General features: G+C 36.3%; 1 protein-coding gene across 9 annotated transcripts in view; it reads left to right on the top strand.

The window, feature by feature from the left end:
- Window positions 1–26,725, top strand: part of LRP1B (LDL receptor related protein 1B) — a 672,101-nt gene that overhangs the window by 632,805 nt on the left and 12,571 nt on the right. For 6 of the 9 annotated variants that reach the window (XR_004358017.1, XM_032693191.1, XM_032693192.1 and 3 more), the window contains exons 82-86: window positions 827–991; window positions 10,595–10,756; window positions 15,773–15,947; window positions 16,537–16,641; window positions 18,682–18,795. Coding sequence is in view for 8 of the 9 variants with exons in the window: in XM_032693191.1 (XP_032549082.1) it covers window positions 827–991; window positions 10,595–10,756; window positions 15,773–15,947; window positions 16,537–16,641; window positions 18,682–18,795 (721 nt within the window). In the remaining variant the exon portion in view is untranslated. The remainder of the gene's footprint in view (window positions 1–826; window positions 992–10,594; window positions 10,757–15,772; window positions 15,948–16,536; window positions 16,642–18,681; window positions 18,796–26,725) is intronic. The other 3 variants (XM_032693199.1, XM_032693196.1, XM_032693195.1) reach the window with 1 other exon arrangement.

Raw genomic sequence — 26,725 nt, 5'->3', positions numbered from 1 at the left:
TGAATAGAGGTTTACTTTTCAACATGTTTCCAAGAGAGGCACAACTCTAATTACAAAACAGCTTTATAGGAAGATTGAATCTGGCCTAATCAGAATTTGTGTCACCTCTAAGATGTGCCATCAGCAGTCAGTGAATGCAGAGCAGCAGGCAGTACCACTTCTCAGGGATTTTACAGTCTGAGCAGACGAGAAAAAGAATTTATCAGGAAATATGATTTAGGAGCAACAAGTTCATATGCAAACATCAATTTTTGAGGATGATTTTAAAAGCTGAGTAATTTCTTTTTTAAATATTTTGGATAAAGCTTAGTTAAGAAGGCTGTTAGTTAATAGAGAGAGTGGACGAGAGATCCAAAAACAACTAATAGAAAAAGGCTGAGGTCACCAGAAAATGACTGGGAAGTTTCCTGAGGTCTCCCAGATGAAACCATCATTCAATTTTCTGGTTCTTAAACTAACTAGGAAGTATAGTTTCAAACAAGAACTCATACTATCATTAGTAATTTAGGTCCTAGAGTGGTCAACTTCCCTGTGACATCATTTGGGTGTGCCATGCACAGGCCCCCAACTCATTAGGGTGCAAGCTCCCACCAACTCTGCAGCTCCTGGCAGCCTTTATGGAACTTAAGATCTCCTAAGTGTGTTGGGTTTTTTTCAGCACTGTGGAAACAGAACTGATAGTTTACTTTTTCTCAGTTTTGTAAAGTAATATTTCCCACCACCACCACTGACAGAGATCTCTAGCTCTGTTTGAGAGACAGGGTTCTGTTTTGCCAGTTCCATGAAATGGGGTTGTGGAACCACTCTGTGTGTGCTCTTGCTGCAGATGGCACCTGTAAATTAACCTGTGAGAATGGAGGAAAGTGCATTATAAACGAGAAGGGGGATCCCCGATGTCACTGCTGGCCAAGTTACTCTGGTGAAAGGTGTGAAACAAACCATTGCTACAACTACTGCCAGAATGGAGGAACCTGTGGAGCCTCTCTCCTTGGTAAATATTTCTGAACAGCTCTATATTACTATTATACCTGCCTTAAATGTTTGGATTTATTCCCTTCTTGTGATATTTTTCTCTTTGTAACTTATTTGCTTTGTTTGTACTTAAATGGTGTGCAAAACATCAGAACATGTCATACATATTTATGCTTTATAATCAATAGTGCTTTTCACTTACATGTCTCAGTGAATTAAACTGCATCCCAGAAAAGGGAGCGTGTAAATAAGTGTTCAGTATAAAGACTCAGGTGTTGAGGTGGACAAATGGAATTGTAAAGCATAAGGTCCAGTCAAAGTACACCTGGAACAAGCCTATACAACTTGTTCTCTCTTTGTCTCAGTTCTCCCTCTAAATTTTTATGTACATACACAGAATTTGCTTAAATTTGGTGACCTCAGTCTTTTGTCTTTGTCTTCCTGGAGTTCACCAAACAGGAATTTTAGTCATCTAATTCTCAGGAAGACTTGGTTGATGAGAACTCAGATCCTTCATTTTCCTGAAGGAATTTGAAATTATCTCTCTTATCTTCAGGGATATAATCCTGTTAAAAAGTGATGATTTGACAGTTGATCTCTGTCCCTAACACATAAGCTTTTGTAACTTGCAATTAGTGTTTGGGCTAGAGAGGGAAAGTGTGATAAAAAGTACTCTTAGCAATTCTGTAAGAAGAGAGAAGTCGAATTCTATTTTCTGCTTCAAGGAATAATTAAATATTTGATTCAAAGTAGAACAGCTGGAGAAGAGTTTGTTGTCTAGTCCCTTCTTCTCCTCAGAAGCTATTAGCTGCTGAAGATGTGAATCATTTTCTCCTGTGATGAAAAGACCAACACCCTGATCTCTGAAAGAAAAGTACAAGCACCTGATCCTGAGACGTTCGTGACTGTTCAGCGCAGAGAGGGCTCTCTGAAATGCAAAATTGTGTATCTGAGTCTCTGTGGCAGGGACTTAGATCATAATGTTTTCCTCAGCACTTCTTACTAATTAACTCTAGCATATGTAGTTTAGTAATTTAGCCTCACTTGGTGGCTTCTGTGGAGCCTCCTCTTATTGACTGAGGTGTGGTGGCAAAATTCCAGGTGAATGCAAATCTAGTAATCTTTTCTTTCAGTTATGAGTAGTTGAGGGTTAATAATGTTGTTCATAGTTATATCCATAATAATGACTAAATATTAGAAAATGAGAATTACTTGTGCTGGAAGTTGATTAATTATACTTTAAACTGCTTCTAACAGCTGATGGAACTGGCACAAATGATAAGTGGTGATTTTTATCAATGTAGTGAGATCAATACGTGCTAAGTGAGGACACACAGGTGAATGGAAGTAACTTATGGGTGATTTAAATGACATGCAGAACTTTCTCCTCATCTGAAGAGAGGATGTTTATTCCCACATCTTTACATGTCTGCCATTTAATTGATTCTTTTGTGGGGTTAAAAGGCTTAATAAAATTAATAACTTGGCTCCTGGAACTCAGCTCCATTTTGAGTCCTGCAGAGCTCCCAGGGCTTTATTTAATCCTTTTCTTTTGGCAGTAACTATAGGGCTTGCTCACCTCCAGCAGTTTGTTTTCCCTTTCCCAGGCAGCAACATTTGCTGTGCTCACACAGCTATGCCATTGCATGGGTATTTTAAATTTATATTTTCCTGTTAAATCCAGCTTCTGAAATCTCCCAGCCTTGCTGAAATAATTATTGCAGTAGGTTTTGTCACCAGTGGGTAAAGGTGGGATATGAGCAGGTTCCACAATATACTTCTGCTAAATTTTTCACCATGGCCCAGCTGCTGCAGCAGGCCTGGGGATGCAGCATCAACCTGGTGCTTTGTGTCCCAGATGGAATGATGTGCCTGCACTAAAATGCATCAGCATGGACATCACCACAGTCCACATTTCATTGTTCAATTGCCTGATTTGGGGAAATCTGAACATCTAACAGCAGCTAATGTTTATTGAACCACACATGACCAAAGAGTGCCTTTGTGAGCTGAGACCAACACAGAGCTGGTTCTAATGACTCTAGGCATGCCTGTTGATAGGAGTTTTCTTCTGCAGTGCTCTGTCCCCTTAACAGTTTCATCAAATTTTTAAGAATCATATTTCAAGTTAACCAGATGTCTTATCTGCCATTTCCAATTCATGAGGGTAGCCATGCCTTGAAGCCCACACCATAACTTTCCCGTGCTGGAAATGTGGAAAAGAGACCATATATCTTTCCAAATGACACTGCCACCATCTAGTATTCCTGATAATTTCCAAGAAATTTTCAAGTTGCTCTGCATCTCATCTTCCTTGCATGCCTAGCCCCTGTTCGCTGTAAATATTCTATTAAGAAGAAATCTCTATTTCTTATCAGACTGTATTTCTTATATACATCAGACCATAAATCGTGTGTTACAGAAACAAACTAGCATGCCAGGGAGATGTCCCTTTATCCTAGTGTAATCTAATCCATAATATACTAAGGCCATTATGTATCTCACAGAGGGAGGCTAAACTGGACTCCCCAAAAGCATTAGAAACTGTAATTAAGTCAACAAAGCTTAATTCCTCAAGTGTTTTTGCAAGAACCATTTCCTCTTTCCAGTCGAATACACTCTTCAGTCCTTCAGTCCATGTGTTCAGTGAGCACACGTGTAGCTGCACAAGACATTTGCAGGTGGACTGAGTGTGAAATCCAGACCAGAACAATGTTTCTTCTCCTTGTCTCAACCTTCAAGGCAGAGTTGATCTGCTATGTCAAGTTCATATGAGAGTAATTCGCCTATATGTTGCTTTATTCTTGCATATTCCTACATGTAGAAATAAAAACATTCTTTATTACCAGGAATTGCTCAATTTTTCCGTAATGGTTTTAGAGCTTCAACATTATATTGTGTCTAGATTTGAAATATTTTGTTGTACCAGGCTGACCTGTCATCTAGCAAAGGAATAATAGAATCATTAAGTTTGCAAAAGACCTCTAAGATCATGTCCAACCCTTAACCCAGCAGTGCCAGGTCCACAACAAAACCATGTCCCCAGGCGACACATCTACACGTCTTTTAAATCCCCATGTTCCAATAGGTACATTGCAAACTGATTTTGTTAAAGAATTCCCTCACATTTCTGTGAAGTATAAAATTACTATTTTAAAATAAAGTCAGCTCAATATCATTTTACCTCGTTCTGCTGTGCTATTGCTGCCTGTGCATTCTTCCTCCTGTACAATGGTGCTCACAAACAGTTCCTCAAAAAGTAGCACTTATACTTCTGATCCATTATACAACTGACTCATCAAACTGACCTGCTAAAATCAAGTTTCATATATTTTCCTAATTTTATATTTTTTATGCTTTTTTTTTTTTGTTCAAAACTATAAAGCCTTTTCCTCTGAAAGTTGCAGAAGCCATAGGTGAGTGCCAATCCAAACTCATCTGCAAAATATAAATGACTAGTGATCATTTTTTTCTTAGAGGCTTTGATTGCCCTTGTCAATTTTTGCATATTATACAACTCAAGCAGCTTTGAATCAATCTCACAAGTGTCATTTTACACACATTCCCTTTGGAAAGCTTAGGGACTGTCAGTCATTTCAGCTTCAGTGGAGATCCTTCTGCAGGGTCCCCACAGCTGGAGGCTTCCCTAGGAGTCAGGGAATTTCCTTTGGATTCTGGCTCAAAAACTGAGGAAGGAAGAAAGAACCTGAGAACAAACTTTGCATCATACTCTGATACAAATAAATTTGTGCAGCATATGAAATACTCTTCTGGTGAATGTGTGTGTTCTAGTGAATGTGTAAATCCTCTTCTCTTTCACCACCTAATACAGAATAGTAATGTGATAACTAATTAAGTAAATTGCAGAGTATTACTAATTTTTTAAAACATGATTGTGCTAAATCTTTGCTGGATGTGTTAAGTTGTAGAACCTCATTATCTGCACACAAATGTTAATTTGTTAAACAAATCCCACTGGCAATTCAGGGATTATTCATTGTTGGCTTACTTACTGCTAAGCCTTTTGGCAAATTCCTATGTGAACGTTATATAGCTGGAGATTGGAGCAGCTTTAATTAAAATTTATAAGTTTACAACAGTTGTATTGAACTACAATAATTGAACAAAGAAAATGTCATCAGTTAATTAAAAGTACACATCTGAGACATGTAATTAAAAGTTTGGGCATAATAATGAACACTTTCCAGTAAGCCAAATTAATGTGAATTTGGAAAAAAAATGGAAATCTTACCATAAAAATGCAATTTCTTTCTCCTTATAGTTTAAAGTAAAAATATTGACAGAACAGTTCACTGAATGTCTCAAACACATTAACTAGGTTAGCTCGTTTACAAAACCAGATAAATCCATTTGTATTATACTTACAGTACAAAGAGTGTCTAATCATATAAGATCATTATTTTTGTATAAAAATGACTGAAAAAATGTGCTTCCTCTAAACAGAAATATTCTCAAAAAATTATTAAATATAAAGTAGGTAGTATTATTTTGTATTATATTTTATAAGCAAAACAAGGTGATTTGGTGCACACTGAAAACAGTCAGTGAAGAACCTGTTTACTTTGCTAATGTAACATCCTTGCCAGTCTCCAAGGGTGTTCCTACATCATGTTGTCAGCAGGACAGGGACTGTGGGGAGGGATGAAATGGTATTTCACTGGATGTTGAGGCTCTCTATTCTGGCACAGGGTCTCAACAGAACCACCACCACCAGCCTTGGAAAAAAAAGCCTTTGAAAGTACTCTTAATCTATTTAGAAATTGGTTTTTTCTCCCTTTTTTTTTTTTTCCCACAACACAGAGAGACTGTATATCTGTTGGGATAGATCCCAATCAGCTCACCTACTAATTACATTTAATAATACAGCTTCTCTCCACTACTATTGTCTCAGTAAAGTTAATTACAGTTCATCAGCCACACAGAAATGAATTTTTCTGATTCCCACAGACTTCTGATAAGGACTCCAAAAGAAAAGATATTGCTTGCAGAAAGCTCATGTAGTGCCACCTTATTTTCTTTAACACTGACAGCAAGTTAAATATTGAAACTAAATGTGCATATTCACCTATAAAAACTTAAAAACACAAATTGCATGTAGTGAATTTACCATTGAATGGAAGAAATAAATAATGTAAATTTTGATACAGATATTAATCTGAATTATCTATTTTTTCAAAAGTTGTAGAAAGCTACAAAAGTAGTGCTATTGGCCTAGTTTTTAATTATTTTTTAATTGCAAAGCACCTTTATGTGATTATACAAAATACATAATCTTTATATGTTGTTTAGGCAATAGCACAAATGAAAGTTGATCTCCCTAGAATTATAATCCTTTCAAAATAAATATAAATATGGCTTTAAGATATCTGAGTGGATTCCCAAAAGAAATCACCCAGATACTACAGGAACAGTGAACCAAGGTATTTATTGGCAATTTTTGAAGATTATTTAAGAAGTTACTATATAGGCAATTGTTATTATATAGCAAACTAAACTGACAAACCAGGAGTAACTACAGCATCTGTAATCAAAGCCTAATTGAACATTGTGTGATTTAGATCCCTGGTATCTTTTATTTTTGTAAGAAAGGGGGAAACTAGGTTTCATTTTCATGTCAAAAATTTTGCATATCATTTCATGCCCTCCTGCCAAAAATAACTTCATATGTCTTAGGGTCACCATAACATATTCTCCTTTAATTTATTAATTTCTCTTCTGAATTTGAAGCAGTTTAGCATTCCATAAACCACTTCCCATATTATTATTCTTCTATATTCTAATGAGTCGTGCACATTTCTGTGGTGGTGAGGATAAGAATTGAGAGGGAGTTTTAACTCTGTGTCTGTAGAGCTCCAATCCTGAGAGTTCATGACGAGTGAAGATGCTGAAGCTCTCTGTGCATGAGCTCATCTTGGAATTCTGTTGCTAGGGGGGAATATGTGACATCTTGGTTAACATGACTGTTTCTTTGCAAACGTAAATCTTTGCAACTGTAAATCTATACTCTGATTCTGTGATACAAAACCTGATGGCACTGTTTGTCATTGTTCAGTGCTGCAGTTTTGTTAAACTCTTCCAGGAACCATTTTGTATCAGAAATAATTTATGAGAATAAGGCAGATGAAAATGTCAGTATTAGTATTATTTTTGATGTCAACAGTCTGTGTATAAATAGGCAATGAACTATTAACATTACTAAAGTCATGTTAAATTGAGTGACAAAAAGGGGGTTTAGGCTATACTGTATTAAATTTTCATATAACTGTCAGTAGTTTGGCATATTTATAAGCCTACATTAGCAAAGAATAGAATAATCTTTTCCACAACCTAGGAAAATATCATTGTCCCATCATTTTAACAAATAGAGGAGTATTAATAATAAAAACTGGTTTCAGACCTGCAGATCTATGTTCTATTACTATTTTATCTTTTTTATTGAAACAATGATTCAGATGAAGGATTATGTGAAATGCCCTGGCTTGGGGGCAGAAATTTAAATACAAGTGTGTACAGGGAGAAAAACCAGAAGAATCTGTGCTAACATCTGAGTTCAACATCTTTGATTTAATGTTTAGATCACAGGGGACAGATATGAATAACCAGGCTGATGCATATTAAACTAGCTGGAGCTATTTTTAGGTCAATGGTTTTGTTCCTGCTGTACTCATTAGAGGAAGAGAGTAACTGATCTCATGGCCTTTAAGATGATTTGCAAAACACTTTAAATTAGCATAACTTAAAATAGAAAATGTAGAAAAGAATTACATGAAGTGTGTCACATAAGAAGGGTAAGAAGTAAGTGAAGGAAAAGGAATAAATAAATTATTCTGCATGAATCAGAGAGAGTAGACAAAATTAGGGTGCTTCACTTGTGTTGAGAAATTCTCTAATGAATATGATATTAAATGATTGCATAGTATTAAAACAAAGGCAGACCAGAAGAAAGTTTGAATTGTGGGGTTTGTGGAATATTCAGTTTAATCTTAATTACTTCAACAACCCAGACAACTAAATGGAGAAGAAAAAACAACAAGCTTATTGTTGCAGGGTTGCACATTTCAGAGTTTTGGATACAGCTGTGGTGAACAGCCTCAGGAGGCAAATGGGAAAGTATTTGTGGATACCTACAGCAAACATCATGTTAAGCTGAGGAAATGATTAATGAGACAAAAAAGAACTGACCTATTCATAATGAAGCATTTTTAAAAATCAAGCAGCAGTAAGGAATTACTATTAGATCAGCAAGAAAATCAGAGAGAATTATTATGGAAAAGTAACCCTTAATGTTATTTCATTTGACTACTTTGGATTTTGACTCTTCTATGCTTTTTAAACCAAGCCAGGCCCAAGCCAAGCAGAGCTTCTCTCGTGTGCTCACCAACCCCTCCATGCAGTAGGATTGTGTATATGTAAGAAGCTCATTCCTGCCTTATGGCTTGGCATGAAGTTTTTCAAATGTAAATCCAAGGATAGCTGGGATCTCTCATATATAGCACATTCCCTGACTTTCTCTGATCTCTTTTAGATTCTGCAGTCACATCGCTACTCTTATTGGGCTGTCAATAATAAAATTTGATAGGTTATTTTTCCTATTTATGCCTGCAATTTCAATCCAAAGGATTCTGCCTCACACATGCAGTACATTATGTAGTTACCTTGATAATCATGGGATCATAAAAGGTTTTGGGTTAGATGGGACCATAAAGATCATCTCATTCCAACTTCCTGCTGTGTGCAGGGACACCTTTCTCAAGACAATGTTGTCAGAACTCCGTCCAACCTGGTCTTGATTACTGCCAGGGATGAGGAATCCACAGATCTGCAACCTGTGCCAGTGCTTCCCCATCCTCATAGTCAAGAATGTTTTTCAAATATCTGATGTAAACCTACTCTCAGTTTGAATCCGTTCCCCCTTGTCCTACAACATGCTCTTGTAGATAATCTGATTGACTTTAGCTCTTATGTCATCCTATTCTGTCACTGGCAAAGACTAGATATCAAAGAATTGTGTATCAGTTCTACAACAGGCACCTTCACTTTCCAAATTTGCTTTAGCTAATGATACGATATTGCTGTTCCCATTCAGGACTCAAGTTTGGTTCTTAGACTTTTGCCACTTCTGTAAAGCACAAGTGTGACTGGTTTGGTTTTCCATAGTCTTGTTACTCTCCATTCCTTGTGTTCTGCCTGATACTAATTACTATTTGACTATCACTGGCCTACAAATGATCCTTTACTTGGACATACAGTGTATCCACAGCTTCACTCAAAGGGATGAGTCTTTACCTGTCAGATATCCTTTCCTCTGCAGTGACCCTGTTAAGCACTTGGTTGTGCTTGCCAGCAGATTGGGTTCTTCATAATTCAAATGAAGACTATCCTGTCTGCCATTTCATTTCAGAAGTGTCCTCAGGTCACGATTAATCTCCATCTCTTTCCTTCCTGGGAAACCAGGAAAACTAGAAGTGTTACACTTGATCTGTTCTCCCTAAATTTAAGAAAACCCTTAAGGCTGAATGAAAGCAAAGAGAAGGAGGATGGGGGAAAAATAATGTCTTGTAAGAGATAATCAAGAATGAGAATAGATTATTAGGATTTGAGAAGGGTTAGTTGGACACATCAGGTCATTTACTTGAAGAGGAGATTACAAATCAGATATGAAAGCAAAGTCAGGAGATGGAAAAACATTAGTGGGATCTAGAAGTTTGTTTTAAAGAAGATAAGCTTTAAGAAAATAAGTCAGGGAAAAGTGGAAGGGTTTAATAAAACAGTGGAATTGTAACAAAGCTATAAATCCTTTAGACATGAGATTTAGATAAGGAAAAAAGTGGGAAAATTACAATAGGGAGTAATCATAGGAGGCAAATGCACTGGGTTTTAAACATTATTTTAAAACCCTTTGAAAAGAAGCTGTAGATTCAAAGTTCATTGTGTGCAAACATTCGTCCCAAAGTGTTCACTGCTTTTCAGACATTGAATATTGATGTTACAGGCATCTTTGGTCTGATGCCAGACAGCACTTTTATGTAACAGTATTCATTATCTGAGAGGGGTGGGATAACAAAACAGGCACAGATACTTGTGTTCTAGTAAAAATTGTAGCTATTAGTGCATTAGTAAATATTTGTATATTCATTTGATTATATATAAAGGTTTGTAGATTTGGGAATAATGGAGTGCATTCTAAAGAGACACCAATGATGCTTTATACAAACATTTATCCTTGCAACTGGAGGAACCCAGCATGGCAGGATGATTTGGAGAGTTTATTCACATCTGAAATTCGTACTTAAGACCGTCATTTAAAATAATTTCAATTATTTTAAAATAGCTTATTTCTTCTCATAAAACAGTCAATGATGATACATGCACAAGTGTAAAAATGCAGCTTTTGAGGAGTCCGTATCTCACTTTATTTTTTTTAAAAGTTCTGCATTCGAGCGATGTCTGTAAAGCCGCGTTCCGTTAGCGTCTAGAGAAACGCAGTTGGGCTCGAACCTTAAAACTTGCTACTTTATGATAAATCTGTCTTTAAAGTGCCGACTGCTGTTTTGATTTTTATATATTTTTATCATAAAATAGTTTTCTTTGTTTTGAATAGGTCGGCCGACCTGCAACTGCGCGCTGGGTTTTACGGGGCCAAACTGCAACCAGACGGTCTGTGAGCGCTTCTGCCAAAACGGGGGGACCTGCAGTGTCACCACTGGGAACCAGCCCTTCTGCACCTGCTTGCCTGAGTATACAGGAGACAGGTGCCAGTATTGTAAGTAATCTCCACGAAATTTCAATCCGGGTGTATAATAAAAGTTTGACAGAATGGAAGTTTAAAACCCGCTTGAGTGATTTTTTTTTTTTTTTTTTTACTGCATTGGTAAATTCAGCCCCAAGTAACTTGTACTGCTGAGGGAATGGAATCTGATGTATTCAGGTGATCTTGGAACATATTTCTGAAATAGGTGAAGAAAGAGCTTTATTAGGAATGATTATTTAGGACAAGAGGGCACAGTCTTAAACTGCCCCAGGGGAGATTTAGGTCAGAGATTAGGAAGAAGTTCTTTACAGGGAGAGTGATCAGACATTGCAATGGGCTGTCTAGGGAGGTGGTGGAGTCACTGGAGGTGACTCCTCTAATTATCTCATCCCTGGAGGTATTTAAGAAGAGACTGGATATAGCACTTCGTGCCATAGTCTAGTAGACAAGGTGATGTTAGGTCGAAGGTTGGACTTGATGATCTCAGAGGCCTTTTTCAACCTCGTTGATTTTGTGATTTATTTATTATTTTCATGAATGAATCCATAGAGTGGAGCTTTACAAGACAGATGACTTGGCCAGTAGACATGAGACAAGTGTGTTAAAATTTGTTATCTTATGCTGATATAATACCTAAACATAATGTTGACTTCGTTGGTTAAAGAACTTTCTGGTGTCCCTTATCTTTGCAGACCAGTACAATTCTCAAACTGCTCCTTTACCTTTGGTTTTCATTTCTAACCCCAGAAAGTAGTGTACTGACAATGGCTTTAAGCTTCACACTGCAATATTCCTTCATCTTGCTCAGTCTAAGATCACCTTGAGTGTGGTTTCTGCCCCATGCTTGTATTGAAATTCTAAAGGATTTCTAAGTATTACTCTTGTTTAATTCTCAGGTTTTAGATTTTACCCTTTGCATCAGAAGTTCTCCCCAGTTTTTCATTCCACTGACCCATCAGTCTCTTCTCATTGAGTTACTGTTTTCCAAAGTTTTCCATGCCTTTAGAAAGGCTCTTCTCACTTTCTACATATTTCTCTAATTTTTCACTTCTTTTACAGGGGAGAGGGGAGAGAAGATTATCAATCAATAGGGATTCTGCTCTTAGCCCATATGTATTTCTTTTCTCCCAGTGCTTTCTCTTTCTTTCACCGTTATTTCTTTTCAGTAACTCAAGACATTTGAACAGAATATTGAATTTCTTCTTTTGGTCACTCATTTAAAAATTAGTTTGTCTTCCTCATGTCTCTTCAACATGATGACTCACAAGTAACCCTAAGCTGCTAAAACCAGATTATTTTTCTGAGATCAGAATGATGTTTTTTTAGTCATCTGCTTTTTTTTCTACTCCTGCTTTGCTTTGACTGTAGCAGTCTAAAGAGAGGACTGTCATAGTCTTACTAGACTGTCATAGTGTTTGTCATAGAACATTAAATGTGAAAGCCATCATCTCTTTTGTACATTCAGTGAATTTGCTAAAGAAGGCTAGATTTAAACAAAAGGAAAAGGAAATTAGCTTTTATAAAGGTCTGGTTCAGAATTATCTACAATATACAAAAAGTATTTAGTTTTAGACAAAGGTCTGTCAAACAAGGAAAGTGTTAGTTTTTATCTTAAATAGGATTTGTACTGAAAAAAACTGAATGTATTTCCAGGTGGGGGACTATGAAATAAATTGAAACCTTTGAATGGAAAACCAGCAGTAATTGTGATTCTCTCCCCCTTGGTATTAAACAAACTGCATGGATCCATAAACAACTATCTGCAAACACAATTGGGTATTTGAAAATACTATAGTACATAAATCATGCACAGACAGACACACAGATTAAGAAAAAATATTTACTTGAGGCTTACCCAAAACCAAACAAATTGTTTCTAGTTGAATGCTTCTGCAAACATTTTTTTTTTTTTTAAGAATTGATTTAAATGTAAATTTATGGGTATTTTTTAAGCAGTGCTTATTATCAGGTTTGGATTGTCTACTGACACTTTGGGAAACTGACACAATACAAAGACTCAAACACTTCATAAAATACAAAATAAAATCAAGCTTTTGTTTGTTTAAAACTTAATACTTTTAGGGAAAAAAAGTCTTTTAGAGTATTTTTTGGTGGCCAATAACAGTTTTGTGAAGTTTTACAGGTTTGCAGTTAATAAGGTGTATATAAAGTCACGTCTTATTTTTTTGCTTTATTCGTGCATATAGATGATTTTTTGCTTTATTAATCACATTCACTTTGTATGCATGTTGGAATACATTAATGTAGCATTATTGCAAAGATTGGTTGCCTCCAAGATATCTTTTCCAGTCTTTCTTTGCTGTGATTGAAACTAGTTCATATGCAAAAGACGATACATGAATGTGCATAGGTATTTTATTCCTGCTCCCAAGCTGAAAATATTATTAGTGTTTTTTATAGCAGGGAGAAGACATTTGCTTACAGTATTACCAGCTTGCAAAGACCTTATTTTCCTCACACTTATCGTCTCCAATTACCCAGTGCAGAGTTTCGCCTGTGATTAGTTCACATAAGGGCTAATAACCAAAATGTGTGCTCCGTGTCAAGACACTGGCACTGCTGAAATAAATTCAAGTGAATGAATTTACATAGAATTCTACTAACACTGTGCATGTTGTTAAATACACATGAATTTGATGTATTTGAATATAACTCCCTGTTTCAAATTCCAGAAATAAGACATACAGAGTAGTTAAAGTTCATTTCTTGTATCATTTAAGGCCCAAACAACCTAAAAAATAGAAAACGTTTTCATGCAGTTACAATCATTCAAAGTGGATATAGGGATCTTGCAAGCTGTGACTTGCCCTGAAATTGAAATTCTTTTCTTTAGGGGAAAAAAAAATTAAATTTGTGTCATTTCAGCCCAAATACAGCATAAACATTTTAGAAACAGCAGAAGATTAAAGGTGTTTGTGACTGCAATCAATACTAAACCTAATAATTGTTTTAGAGTATGACCTTCCTATTTCTAGGTTTTGGGTTGGGTTTTTGGTTTTTTTGTCCTAATGTACATGCAAACATTTCCCCCTTGCACTGCTCTTTCTTTATTGACTCTCAATATTAGCTTTCAAACTACAATAAATTTTGTTCCAAAAACAGCCCCCCTGCTGCAAATTGCCATTCTATACCTTGAATCAGGGAATGACAAACAATGAACAACTTCATTTAGTGTCTTTTAAGCCTCTCTGGTTGCTGAGTAGTGATTCCTTAACCAGATGGACCTACAGCCTCTGCAGATCAGTGGAGTTATATATTGAGTAATCAAAGAGAAGTAATTCCTCCAACAGTCACGGTCAGTCCTTTAGCAGAACTCTTCCAGCAGTACGTACTCCTTGGAGAGGGGGAAAAACTGAGCACGGAGTAGCATAAGCAAAATATGTTTTAATAAGATACTGTCACAAATGATGCCCAGAGAAGCCGTGGCTGCCCCATCCCTGGGAAGTGTTCAGGGCCAGATTGAGTGGGGATTTGAGCAGCCTGGTTTAGTGTGAAGGTGTCCCTGCCCATGGCAGGAGGGTTGGAGCTGGATAATCTCTAAGGTCCCTTCCAATTTAAACCATTCTGTGATTCTATGATCATCCATCCTGAACATATGCAGTAAAATGTATAAATTTTAGTAGTCTCTAATTTAGGGCTTAAAACACAGCCCTGGTCAAACGGCAGCTGGAGAATTTAGACTTCCATACTCAAGGCTGAGGTTGCTGTTTCACAGAATCAAAATCATAGAATGGCCTGGGTTGGAAGGGACAGGTTGCTTCAAGCTCCATCCAACCTGGCCTTGAACACTTCCAGGGATGGGGCAGCTACAGCTTCTCTGGGCAGCCTGTGCCAGTGCAAAGGTTTCATTCTCTACTTGTAGCAGCTACTGACTCACTCTTAGACAGGTACTGAGCTCAAAGGGCTTGAATTTTTTGGTTTTGTCAGAAAAGTCATATTTTATTAATATGGACCTTAATTCTAAGGTCCATATTAATTTGTGCATATTAAGCTCTAATATGGAGCTTAATTCTAAGGTAATACAGATGCTTAGTTCAAAGTTGCTAAATCTTAAATATCAATTACTTCATTTCTCCATCACTAACACCACTGAAAGCTCAATACAGGCCCCACTAAGGAGCTTAAATGATGACTTAAATAAACCAAAAACCAAAAAAACAACAAAAAACCCCCCCCAACAAAATCAAAGCACACACAAAGAAAAAACAAATAAACAAACAAAACAACAACACCCCCCCCCCTAAAAAACAGGGGAATAAAAAAATTCACTACCACACAAATAAAATTGAACCAAAATGTGGACACCAGTATTTTGTAGCTCTGGAAGTTTCTTCAGTTAGGCAATTTGGTTTTTGTAGAGGTATGGAAAATGAGACTGTTACTGGTGCTTCTGAAGAGTTAAAGAATTTACTGCTTGAAATCTCAGTCCTGCTGGTATTTAAGCAGTTAAATAATATAATGGGGTCTTGCACGGTCTATAAAGATAAGCAAGTATGTGGCATTTCGTGGAACTTATGGATTATGTCTTTATATATAATTATTAGAACTTCATGAAATTTTAATATGCAGATAAATGAAAATAAAACTTAATTATTTCAAAATATTGTTTCAATTTCAGTTTAGCATAATGCTCTTAATGGGAATGTGAATGTATCGGAAGATTTTTATTTAGTCAATGTCCCATTAAATACATTAACATTACTCCTTTTCTCATCAGTAGTCTTTATATTCTGTGGGATGATGCCATAAATGTTAGACAACTAGAAGGGGAAAAAAAAAATCTCTTATGAATTTATCTTTCTATTTCACTTCTCAAGATTACATCGTTAATATATTATATATCCGTTTATGGGGTATTCTTGATTCTTGCAGTTGCCAGTGAGTCACCAGCTTCAGTTGTCATCTTGTTTCTATTATAGTAACTTTTAAAACATAAAAGTAATGCATTATTGTTTTCTATAATAGTCCCTAATGTCTTTCAGTAACTAGCTTTCCTGTTACTTTCAGATGTTTGCCATCATTACTGTGTGAATTCTGAATCCTGTACTATTTCTGATGATGGAAGTGTAGAATGTGTCTGTCCAGTACGGTTTGAAGGTCCAAAATGTGAAGTGGACAAGTGCATCAGGTGCCACGGGGGACACTGCATAATAAACAAGGGCAGCAGTGACATAGTATGCAAGTAAGTGTGTAGAGGGGCGTGATTGTGTTCAAAATCATATATTTAATTGCAATTATGATGAATTGCAATTATATCCTTTGAATCTCTTACACAGTCCCTGATCTGGTCACATCAGATCAACTCCTTTGTGTGGTTCCTGCTCATACAAAACCCACTGGCCCCTGTTTTTTTAAACCGTCTTTTGGAGCACTCTTCACTGGGGGAAGCATAAGACCAGACTAATTAGGTTTTCACTTGAAAAAAAATTAATCAAGTTAACAATTGAGTTTTACCATACTGTTGAAAGCTGTTCATTCTGCATTATCTGTGACACACTGCATACTATTGGAGGCATATGTAGTCACATGTGCTGGTTTATTCTTGAGGAATTATTTTGTGTAATAATAGCTTATTTTCATAAAGGGAAAGATTAAAGATATTTTGTGCAATAAACTCTCTGCCTGTGCTAGCTTTTCAAAGTGGGAACCAAGAATTCTTGCAATCAGTAGATGTCATACATATCACATAATAGGTAGACAACTGTAAGGGAATTCACAGATTTACTAAATACTGATTGCTTTTTTGTATTTTTTTTTTTTAACCATACCAGTTGCACTAATGGAAAGATTGCCTCTACCTGCCAACTGTGTGATGGCTACTGTTACAATGGTGGTACATGTCAGCTGGACCCAGAGACAAACATTCCTGTCTGTCTGTGAGTATCCTGCATTGTGTGGATAAATAATAATACCTGTGTTCCAACAAATAATAAAGTTATTGTGCACGTGTCTCTGTTTTTGGTCCCTCTAGGATGTACAATGTGCTGGTTGCAGTTGTAACTTACAGTACAGTTTTCTAGCTTTTTCTGTAACCTGAGACTTTGCCTACCTTTCTGCAAAATGTGTATTGAAAGACATAACTAAGGAATATATTGTGAATGCATATAAGGTAGAAAGATATGTCTTTTGAGACTTCTAATAGTTTCAGGTCAGATCTAAAGCCTGTTTAGGCATTTGTTCTGGAATGGAGTCTGGAAGCATAGGATGATTGCCTGCCCTGTTTCTCAAAGGTGGATTAAAGTCTTTTCTCCTGTAAAGATTGTCAGATCTGAGGGCAAAACACTCCTCCTGATGGCTGGAGAGTATAAAAAATAATGCCAGTGTTAATTTCCCTTATGGGTCTGAGGAAATACTCGTGTGTCTCTGATTTGTGCCCTAACCTTCACCCTGCCCACAGTAGTGTGGCTGTTCTGAGGTGAGGTTGTGCTCTCCCTCCTGCACCATGGTTGAGAGAATAATTCAGGATGTTTTCTTAAGCCCAGACATAAAATACCAAAGAAAATGTGATTCTGTAGTCTGGTAAAGTACTGTTGTAACAGGTAGAAAAGCCTACATTCTAGTCCTTTCTTGAGAGCTGTGGTGTATCTTCTTTTTCAGCTGCTCAATATAAAAATGCTGAAGTAGTCACTGTAGCAAGAAATTAATTTCTTTCCTGCTCTCAGTTACACTGAGCTATGTAGTCATACTCCTTGGGGTTTTTTTTGCTTTTGACTACTAAATGATCCAATTTCTTTTGCACTGCTGAAAAGCTTCAGCATGGAATGGTCTTCCACTTCTCCAAACAACCTGAAGGTCAGAGCATCCTCCAGGTTGGAAGAGAGAGTTGTTGGAAGGGAAAATCGAACTCGAGTGTCTCATTTCCTGGGTGACATAAGTAAGTTGTTGCCCAAAGAGATCTGGCATTACAAATTTGTAAATACAGCTACAGCCAATCCTTCATTTTGTTGATGTGTGTGTAGTAGGTGACCTTAAAAGAGATTACCTGTTTTGTTCAGACTCTCAAGGAAGTTTCATAGAGGAATGCCTAGATTTTGTAACCTGATAAGGGTAAGAGATGGGTCAGTGGTTCCTCCCTGTGAGAGCTGAAGCACTCACATGTGCAAAGGGACACAACTGTAGTTTCAGTACCACTGAAAAGTTATCAATAGATGTTTGTAGGTGTGGGGCTAAAGACAATGTAATTTAGTTCTGCATGGTAGCCCTTATTCAGTTGAAAATACTTTAAGTACCTATTTGTCTTTTAATTATTATTTTCATTGAGATCATTTTACCTGTTATTTGTACCTCCTTAAATGTCTTCAGTTGAAGACTAGAGACTGATAAATGATAGCAAAAGGAGAATATCACAGCTGTAATATGTAAGACTCAAATATGATCACTAACGCTGGTGATTCATTTACTTAAACACCTAGAATGGCTATTTTGGAAGCTTGTGATTTTTCCTTTCTTTTCCCTTGTAAGACTGACCTAGTATTTTTCTAATTCATGTGGAACACCATAGCATCTCAAGGGAAAAAGGTTTCATACCTTAATTTGTGTGTGAGTTTACAATACATAAGTGCTGTAGCATATACCAACACCATAAACAATGTTAAAAAAATGGTAATGAAAATGTTTAAGGTCCTTGTAGTCTGGATCAATCAATAGAAATGTATAGTATATCTGACAATAATACTTTGAGAACCCATCAATTAGTATAGGCCCATTGTTTTAAAACTGTTTGATCAGCACTGATGAGCAAACTCTTCAGTATTGTCAGGTGGACCTTCCATGAAAAGAGGAGTATTAATTTTGTTTTCTGTGAATCTGTGTGTGTGTATATGTGCGTGTCTTGCCATCACTATATATAATGCGTTTAAAATATGTTCAGCAAAGGTAGAATATTTATATAGGTCTATTTTACTGAAATTCTGCAGATGCTCTGTGGGGTTTAAAAGTCAGCGCTGTGACCAGAAAGTGAACCCTTGTGATTACTACTGTCAGAATGAGGGAATTTGCACTTTAACCACGTTTAATGAACCGAGATGCAAGTAGGTTTAACCTTCCACTTAATGCTGCACATTCTGTGACATCATTCCAGGCCACAGTTCATTGGTTCAAGTCATGCACATTCACATACATTTCACAATATATACTTAATCTGGGGGCCCATTTCTATAATACACACTTACCCTTTGATAGTTGCACTGATGAGTATATTTAAACATACATCTGGAGTGTCTGTATCATTAGAGGAAGAAATAAAAAGCTTTATTTTTACTAAGTGAATTGAAAACACTAAAAATGCCGCTTGGCTTTTATTGCTCATATTTTGAGATATTTTACCAAGTTAATCCTACATAGCATAAAGTTTAGCAGTGACATTGCATGTGTTCTATAGTTCAAACCTGATTTCCTATTTCTTATCCGTACAGGGAAAGTAGCAGAAGAGCTATTTAGGTACCACTTCAGGAGTTAAGCTTGTATTCATAAGTCTTGTTGTTAAATTTATAGAAATAATGCTGTAAAATAGAAACTGTTGAACAAAAATATGTGTGCTGCATCATAACTTTGAGTTCTCTGATTTAAAAAAAAGTTCTCACATTTGTATTCTCTATTTCTCTAAGAGATGTTAGGTCTGTTTCTTAAAGAGAAAATTTCAGTCTTCATCAGGGAAAGAAACCACCTTAGTCTTTGAAAATCCTGTAAGGCAGTAGTACAGAGAGATATGAAATACCTGTCTTTGCTTTGCTCAACAGCTGTGAAGCAGAAGTCAGAAGTGAAACCATGAACCAAAGACCTAGACTTGTATTAGAATATGAAGCTCAAACAGCTTTAAACTTCTCATCTAAATGCATGGCTTATGAAAACATAAAATGCTGCAGGGATGTGATGTGGGTGTCTGGTGGGTAACAATGACAGTGACTAGGTAGGGTGAATGATCTATTTTTTTAAAAAAAAATACGGTCACAATTCCTTTGTCAATGTTCTCATGCAATGAAATTCTCTGATTTGAGGTATCATAAATCCACTGGCAATGAGATAATGTCTTGATTACTACTTTTGACACTTGGAAGATATGGAGTGGGTCTGTTGATCAGCATTGTATGGGACACGGGTGCTTGGAATTGTTTGTATCTGTGCATCATACTTGGGTTTTCAGAATCATGCAGCCCTAAGAAGAACATGTTGCTGACTTTAAAGTTTTATATTGCACATATAATATAAACTTGTGGGAAAATGGAAAAAAATGCTTAAAGAACACAGAACAAACAAACAAAACAAAAAGGCAACCTGGACTTGTACAAAAGTGGTGTTAGTCTTGGTTTTCTTTCTTTCAAAAAGTGTAATGTTGGTACCCAAAGGACTGTTTTATTGATGAAAGCTGTCATTTCTCCCTTTGAGAATGTACTCTTCCACAGAAAATATCAGGAAGGAATTGCAACATTTTGAACATAGTGATTAACTTATTTGGTTTACTTATTATATATTCTGACTGTGACGATATTCCCAAGGCTGTTTTTATTAGATACTTGTATAATAGACTGAATAATCTAAGCTCAAGTAAAAAGAAAAGCAGTAAAGCACATCAGTAATATGATGAAAGGACTGAGCAGTCCTTTCACTTTCATCTTCTCACGATTATTTGACATAGTTTTGGATTTTTTTGTTTTTAATTAAAGTTATTGTTAAGATGGGAAAGAAGAAACATGGAATAAAAAAAAGTGGAAAAGGTTTAATTCAAGTTTCTTTTCAGTGTGAGGAATAGTTTCAGGTGAACTGGTAATCAGAAGTTTAAGTTTAATTGAAACTTTATTAGATAATTCACATTCTGAATGCAAGCTTAGATAGAGATCACATTCCTGTTGTCTCTATAGGCTCATTGTTGGGTTAGTACGACCACCACTTCTAAGTTGTTGCTTTCTTTACAAAGCCAAGGTGCCTTAGAGAACAGAGTGAAGCAAATAGTAGTTTGATGGAGTTGAAGAGAGTTAACCATGATAGAGAAAGAAATGTACCTCCACGTGCCTCAGTTCTCCTTGCCAAACTCAGTTCAAGCTCCCATTGTTCCTAGCGCCTTTGCTTTTTTTCTGGTCCCAAATTGCTTCTTACCTGGAACTCTTTTATAATTTTATCAACCTGACACTGGCGAGTAGAAGGCATATGGAAGGAGGGAAGGAATCCCAGGCTTCCCAAGAATCATTGTGTCAGGGAACAGGAATCTCAAAGATTATTCCCGTTAAATTCTGCTCCATTGCAAGGAAAATTATTTATCCCTCCAACCTTCACCTGTGGCCATGTGGGTGTGTATGATGTATGGCGTCTGGCTCTGATCTGAGAGACACTTATCTAATGGTTAACATTTTCCTTAACCAGTGTCTAATTCATGGGTGGGTGATTTTTAGAAGAAAAAGGACATGCCTGGGTTTATTGTCATTCCGCAGGAACAGCCAGCATCAGTTGAGATTGCAACCTTTATACATAATCAAACCCTTATTATCATTCAGTAAAGACAATAGATAATAAGATTTATCTGTTCTAAAGGGCAGTCCTAAAGCCTTAATTATTCAGAGTAACCACAAACCTGTAAGAACAGACTCTCTTTTCACCAACCTGTGCTGTTAGCGTACATTTTTATTTTATCTTCCTCTCTCAATATCAGTTGCACATTTTTTAAGGATCTCTTTAGAGCTACTCACTAATGCGTTGGGGGAGTGTGATGTGAATAACACTAAAAGCATAGAGATATGTCTGATTTGGTCCAGTAAGTTCACAAATGAATTGACAAAAAGAATGAACAGGAGATGAGATTCAGATGGGAAATAAGCAAGAAATGTTTTTTCTATGTATTTCACAAACTGTCAGTTCCATCTGTTATATCAGACAGTCTGTCTTTTAATAATTACCTTTATTTACCTCTCTGTTTCCTTCTCAGTAATTATCTAGCTGTATATACATTCCTGCAAGAAAAACGAGGTTTAGAGAGAGATTATACCCAGTGTGATACCAATGAAAGAGCTGGAAAAAAATAAAACTTCCAAGTACACACAATCATCACTGGTTGTTACATAGACAATGCTGTATAAATTTCTTCAGTACAAAATATTACCCTCTCTCACCTTTGTTTCTTTTATACCTTTGCCATAACTATAGGTTGCTCTAATCTCATCTTTTTATTTGTATTACTAATATTATTTGCATCTTCACATAGATGTGGTCTATTATTATTATTATCTGCACATAAATGGGATTAAATCATAACTCCTAACACTGGACATTATAGAAATATAACAAAGGGTATTTTCTAAGCTTACAATCAAAACTCCTAGACAATATAAATAACGCTGATCCTTACCTAAACCCAACTAAATTTAAAAAAGAGATTTTAAACACTCTAATGAACTTTTGAGCAATGCTACATGACTGTGACTGAGGACTTTTAGGTGAAACAAGTAAGATTATACTGAGTGGCTAATTAATAGGATAGTGACTTATTCCTACTTAGGTTACTCTCTGTGTAGAGGAGTGTTCTGTTCTGTGTGTCTAGAATGTGGAGTCTGTTTCCTAGGTGTCATCAGAATCAGAGAGAGAAAATCAGAGGACAAAAAACAGCATTACCATAGTTGCCTGTGGATAGATGTGTTGGCTTTTCAGAGGGCTTCAGGTTGTGTGTGCTGTATTTCAGTATTAGAACAAACATCAGTTCTTCTGTAATGAAGAGTGAGTCATCCTGGACAGGTAATGAGAAGGTACATACCATACAGGAGGTTGAAAGAAAACTGAGGAAATTGAAAACTGTAGAGATAAACTACTTCATTTCTAAATAAAGAATTTTGGTGGAGTAATAGATTAAAGAGAATAGTGATCAAATGGGGAGAGAACAAGTTGTGGGATTGCTTAAAAGTGATAAGGCTTGAATTTGGAAGTGTATATGGCTAAATTAGAAAAAATAACTCCTGCTGGAGTGAAATAAGCAAGAGAGATGTTCTTATAGAATAATGGAGTGGCTTGGGTTGGAGGGAATCTTAAATCTCATCTTGTTCCACCCCGTGCCATGAGCAGGGACACCTTCCACTAGAACAGGTTGCTCAGAGCCCCATCGAGCCTGTCCTTGAACACTTCCAGGGATTGGGCATTCACAGCTTTTCTGGGCAACCTGGTCCAGTGTTCCAACTTGTTCTGGCCAGCTTTACATCCAGTGGGTTGGAGGGACACTGTGTTTGGGGGTAATGTGGGTGTAGGGGGGCAGTGTGCATGTGCATGTGTTTAGGTGACAGAAGTCGGAAGGAAAAGAGTGCATTCCTCTTGACAGAGGAATTCCTCCCCATCTTGCGTACCTGTGATGCTGTATCTTCCTCCTGACGTTCCTTTCATGTTGAAAAATCTTCAAATATGAACAGTTTCTATGTAAGTACATGTGCAACTTTTACGAGTGCTGCAATTACACCCAAGTTTGTAACTAAATGTAACTCATCATCATGGCAAACCTCTGTTCAAAAAGAGGTTCAGGTACATACATAATCCAGTTGTGGACAAGAAAGGACCCATACTATGCAATCTCCTGACTGGTACTTTCTGAAGGCTGAGTAGAAAAAACCACTGTGGTGTAGAACAATGTCAGGATTGAGCAGGCTGCCTAAGAGGGAAAGGCAGTGGTAACCCTGAGAGGCAGTACAACTCAGAACAGAAAATTTTATGGAGTCTCTTGCAATAAATGTTTTCCATGTGATTTCCTGGGGTATATTTAATGAGCTCCCCAATTACAATTGCAACAGGAATTTCACAGGATTATTCTTTGAGAGCTTTCTTTTTCAGCTGAAAGTATCTTTGTTAAAAATGTCTTGGATTTGAACATAATCAGCAGGTTATAACTTTGTATTATAGAAGATCTTTCATTCACTTTGTATAACAAACTAGTATTAGTTCAAGTATTAAAAGCAAAAAGATATTTGAAGAGTGGTTGTCAAAGGAAGAAATGAGATGATCTTGGAAAAGAGGAGTTTGTATATTTTTCATTGAACATTTACTAACTAGGCTGTAATGCAGATATCCTTTGCCCATGATTCAGATAAAATTTATATAGTATTTGCTGCTGTACATTACTGCTTCCTTTGCCTCTGTGAGGAGAGAAAAACATGGTTTGTCTCATATTGATCCAGTCATTTCTCATTCCTTTCTTATTTTGCCATTTCAGTCTCTTCTTTTGCATTTCTTTGTTGCTTATTGTAATTTCAGCTTCAGTAGTAGTCATCTAGACATGCATACTTTTTATATATTTATTTCATTATTACTACTTTTATAGCATCTGTACTGTGCACATTGCTAATAGCATGGTGTTTAATAACTTCTTTTTCTTACCTTGGGATGAAGGAGGCTGAGTTGTACTTGAATGCTTGTTCCTTTGCAGTGATCACCATGCAACAACTGTGAATGATGATTTGTACATACTAACGTCATACACAAATTAAAAGTCATGTTTAAGGTCCCATTTGATTTTTTCATGTATATTGTGACTAAATTTAAGATGTTTTTGAGTTCCTCAAAAGTGAAGGTTTTATTGTTTTACTTGCTTCTGGATGATGCAATTTTCCTATTCTCAGTTTATTGGGTTGTGAGGTAATCTGTATTTATTTCAGGTAATGTTTAAAGTATCTACCCCTTAGCTTCTACAGTGTTTTCCTTATAAAGATGCTAAGTGATGCTCATTAGACAAAACTAATTAGACTATTAATATGTGGTCTCTTAATTTATAAAATAATTATGGAAAAGTTATTTTTTGAAAATTATGATACTTTACAATATAGCAGAAGGTACAGAATGTGCCATTATTGATCAGTCTTGGGTTGTTTGGTCTTTCATTGTTATGAAAGTTCTTTGTACCTTTGAGGGTTTATCTGTGGGTTTAACTCTATAATATCAGCTCCCTCCATGAGCACAGCATACCAACAAAATGTTGCTAAATTCATTATAATAGTTCAGTGGTTTGGTTTTGTTTAAGGCTTCTCTCATCCTATGTCATGCTATAGCTTGGGTGAAAAAAGGGATTATTTTGATTTCTGTCTTTCAATGTAATTTAATACAGATAGTAATAACTGTAAACCAGATGTTCTCTTATCTTACAAATACTTTTGATATTAATGATAAGACATATTCCAGTGAAATTTTAATGAAGTGTTCTTAAAATAATGAGGCTGGACACTTTTATTAGGATGTTTTGCTGTATATTACTATCTTTGTCTAAGAAGAAAAGTTAGAAAATTATTTTGTATAATGAAGAAATATCATTTTTAAATAAGAAATATTTTCAATTCCCTTTCCACCTCTATTTTGTAAGAAATGTCTCACAGATTCTGCTATACTTCTAGAATAATCTTTCAGTACTGCTTTCTGTCATTTTTTGGATACACACTGGTATATTGAGTTGGAAAGCACTTGTCTACAAAAGCACTTTTAACTGCATATTATGCCTGCTGTATTATATTTTTATGACAGTGCCCACAGCACAAAAAAAGGGAGGAAAAAAGAGAAACAAAATTAAAAACACCCCACACACTGCCACCAAATTACCCTTTTTACTAGTTTTTTTCTATTTATTCAGACATTTCATAGTCAAGTGGTTTCTTTTGGTCAAGTGCCCATATAATTGAGTTTAGAGTGTTTGAGCACACTGACCTATAATGATTATACAGAAACAGAGAGAGGCATTTTCTCTCATGAATAGATTCTGTAACAACAGCATGATCAATCTCTGAAATGTAAATATCTTCACTCTAAATATTCCTCACTACAAGTGGGACACCTTTATCATCTCGATTTAAAGTTTTTAAAACATCTCTCTTTGTAATATTATTTTATTTCCTCAACATAAATAATTCCAGTTGCATAGGCATCCTGTATCTCAGAAGGCATTTCCCAAGCAGGCATCTCTTTCTGAACACAGAACTCAATTGTAACAGAGAGAACTGTAGCATAGTTTTATTAATGACCTTGGCAACAGCCTGTGTACAGCCTTTATTTATCCCATTTCACATTCAGTTTTCACACTCTCATTCTCTGTGATATTGCTGCTCTTTGATCCTTCACTGATTCTGTTGGGAACTGGGGATTTGCACCTTAAGATGTTCACTGTAGCACCTTGTAGCACTCAACTGACTCCAACCTGTCCTTCACTGTCAAGTTCCCCATCTGTTTCCATCTGTATTTGTTTGGGTAGCTCAGATTAGGCATTTTCAGTGTTATTTATTCCCAGTTTGTGATAATATAAATGTGAAACCAGTGGCTTTATGTAGTTTAGCTTTGTCAGTGCCTTTGGCCATACTGCAAATGCCCTGTCTGACCATACAGCTATTGGCAGTGGTACAGAACAAAAGCTCCTGGTACCAAATTATTTGTAAAGGTACAAACTACTGTGCATCAAGTTGAACCAGGAGTCAGTTCCCATGCCAGGTACTGAGCAGTCTGATTTTCAGTGTCCTAATACCAGAAAATGCTTATTAAGAACATTTTATGTTCTTTAATATTATGTTATATAATAACATATTATGTTATTAAGAACAATTTCTGTGTGAAGACAATTGAAACTGGTTAAGACCTGCTCATTTCCCATGTTCCTACATGAACTGTTGTCCATGTCCCAACCCCATCATTATTCATGTGCCTGCTCATGGCCAATTTTGTATGTCAAACTTCTGTGCAGAAAACATAACTTTCCCCTGGGCTTTATTTCTTTTCTTATTCTGTCTGCCCAAGACAAGTCTGTAGTAGTTTGCTGGGCAATTGTTTTACCTCAAAGTTTAGAAGGAAATGACAGCCATCCTGCCAGCTTCAGCCTCTTTGAAGTTTATTGGAGACAGCAAGCATTTGGAAAATATCAAAATGAAGTGGCAACCAATGATGTTTTTATGAGACTTCTATCAAATGCCTCAAATGTATTTCAGTATTGCTGATTTTTACAATTAAAATGCCAAGATAGGGAAAGAA

The sequence above is a fragment of the Chiroxiphia lanceolata genome, chromosome 7, assembly GCF_009829145.1.
Source record: "Chiroxiphia lanceolata isolate bChiLan1 chromosome 7, bChiLan1.pri, whole genome shotgun sequence".
In the NCBI taxonomy this organism is placed as follows: Eukaryota; Metazoa; Chordata; class Aves; order Passeriformes; family Pipridae; genus Chiroxiphia; species Chiroxiphia lanceolata.
The sequence above is the reverse complement of the archived record's forward strand: the minus strand, read 5'-3'. Positions and strand labels throughout refer to the sequence as shown.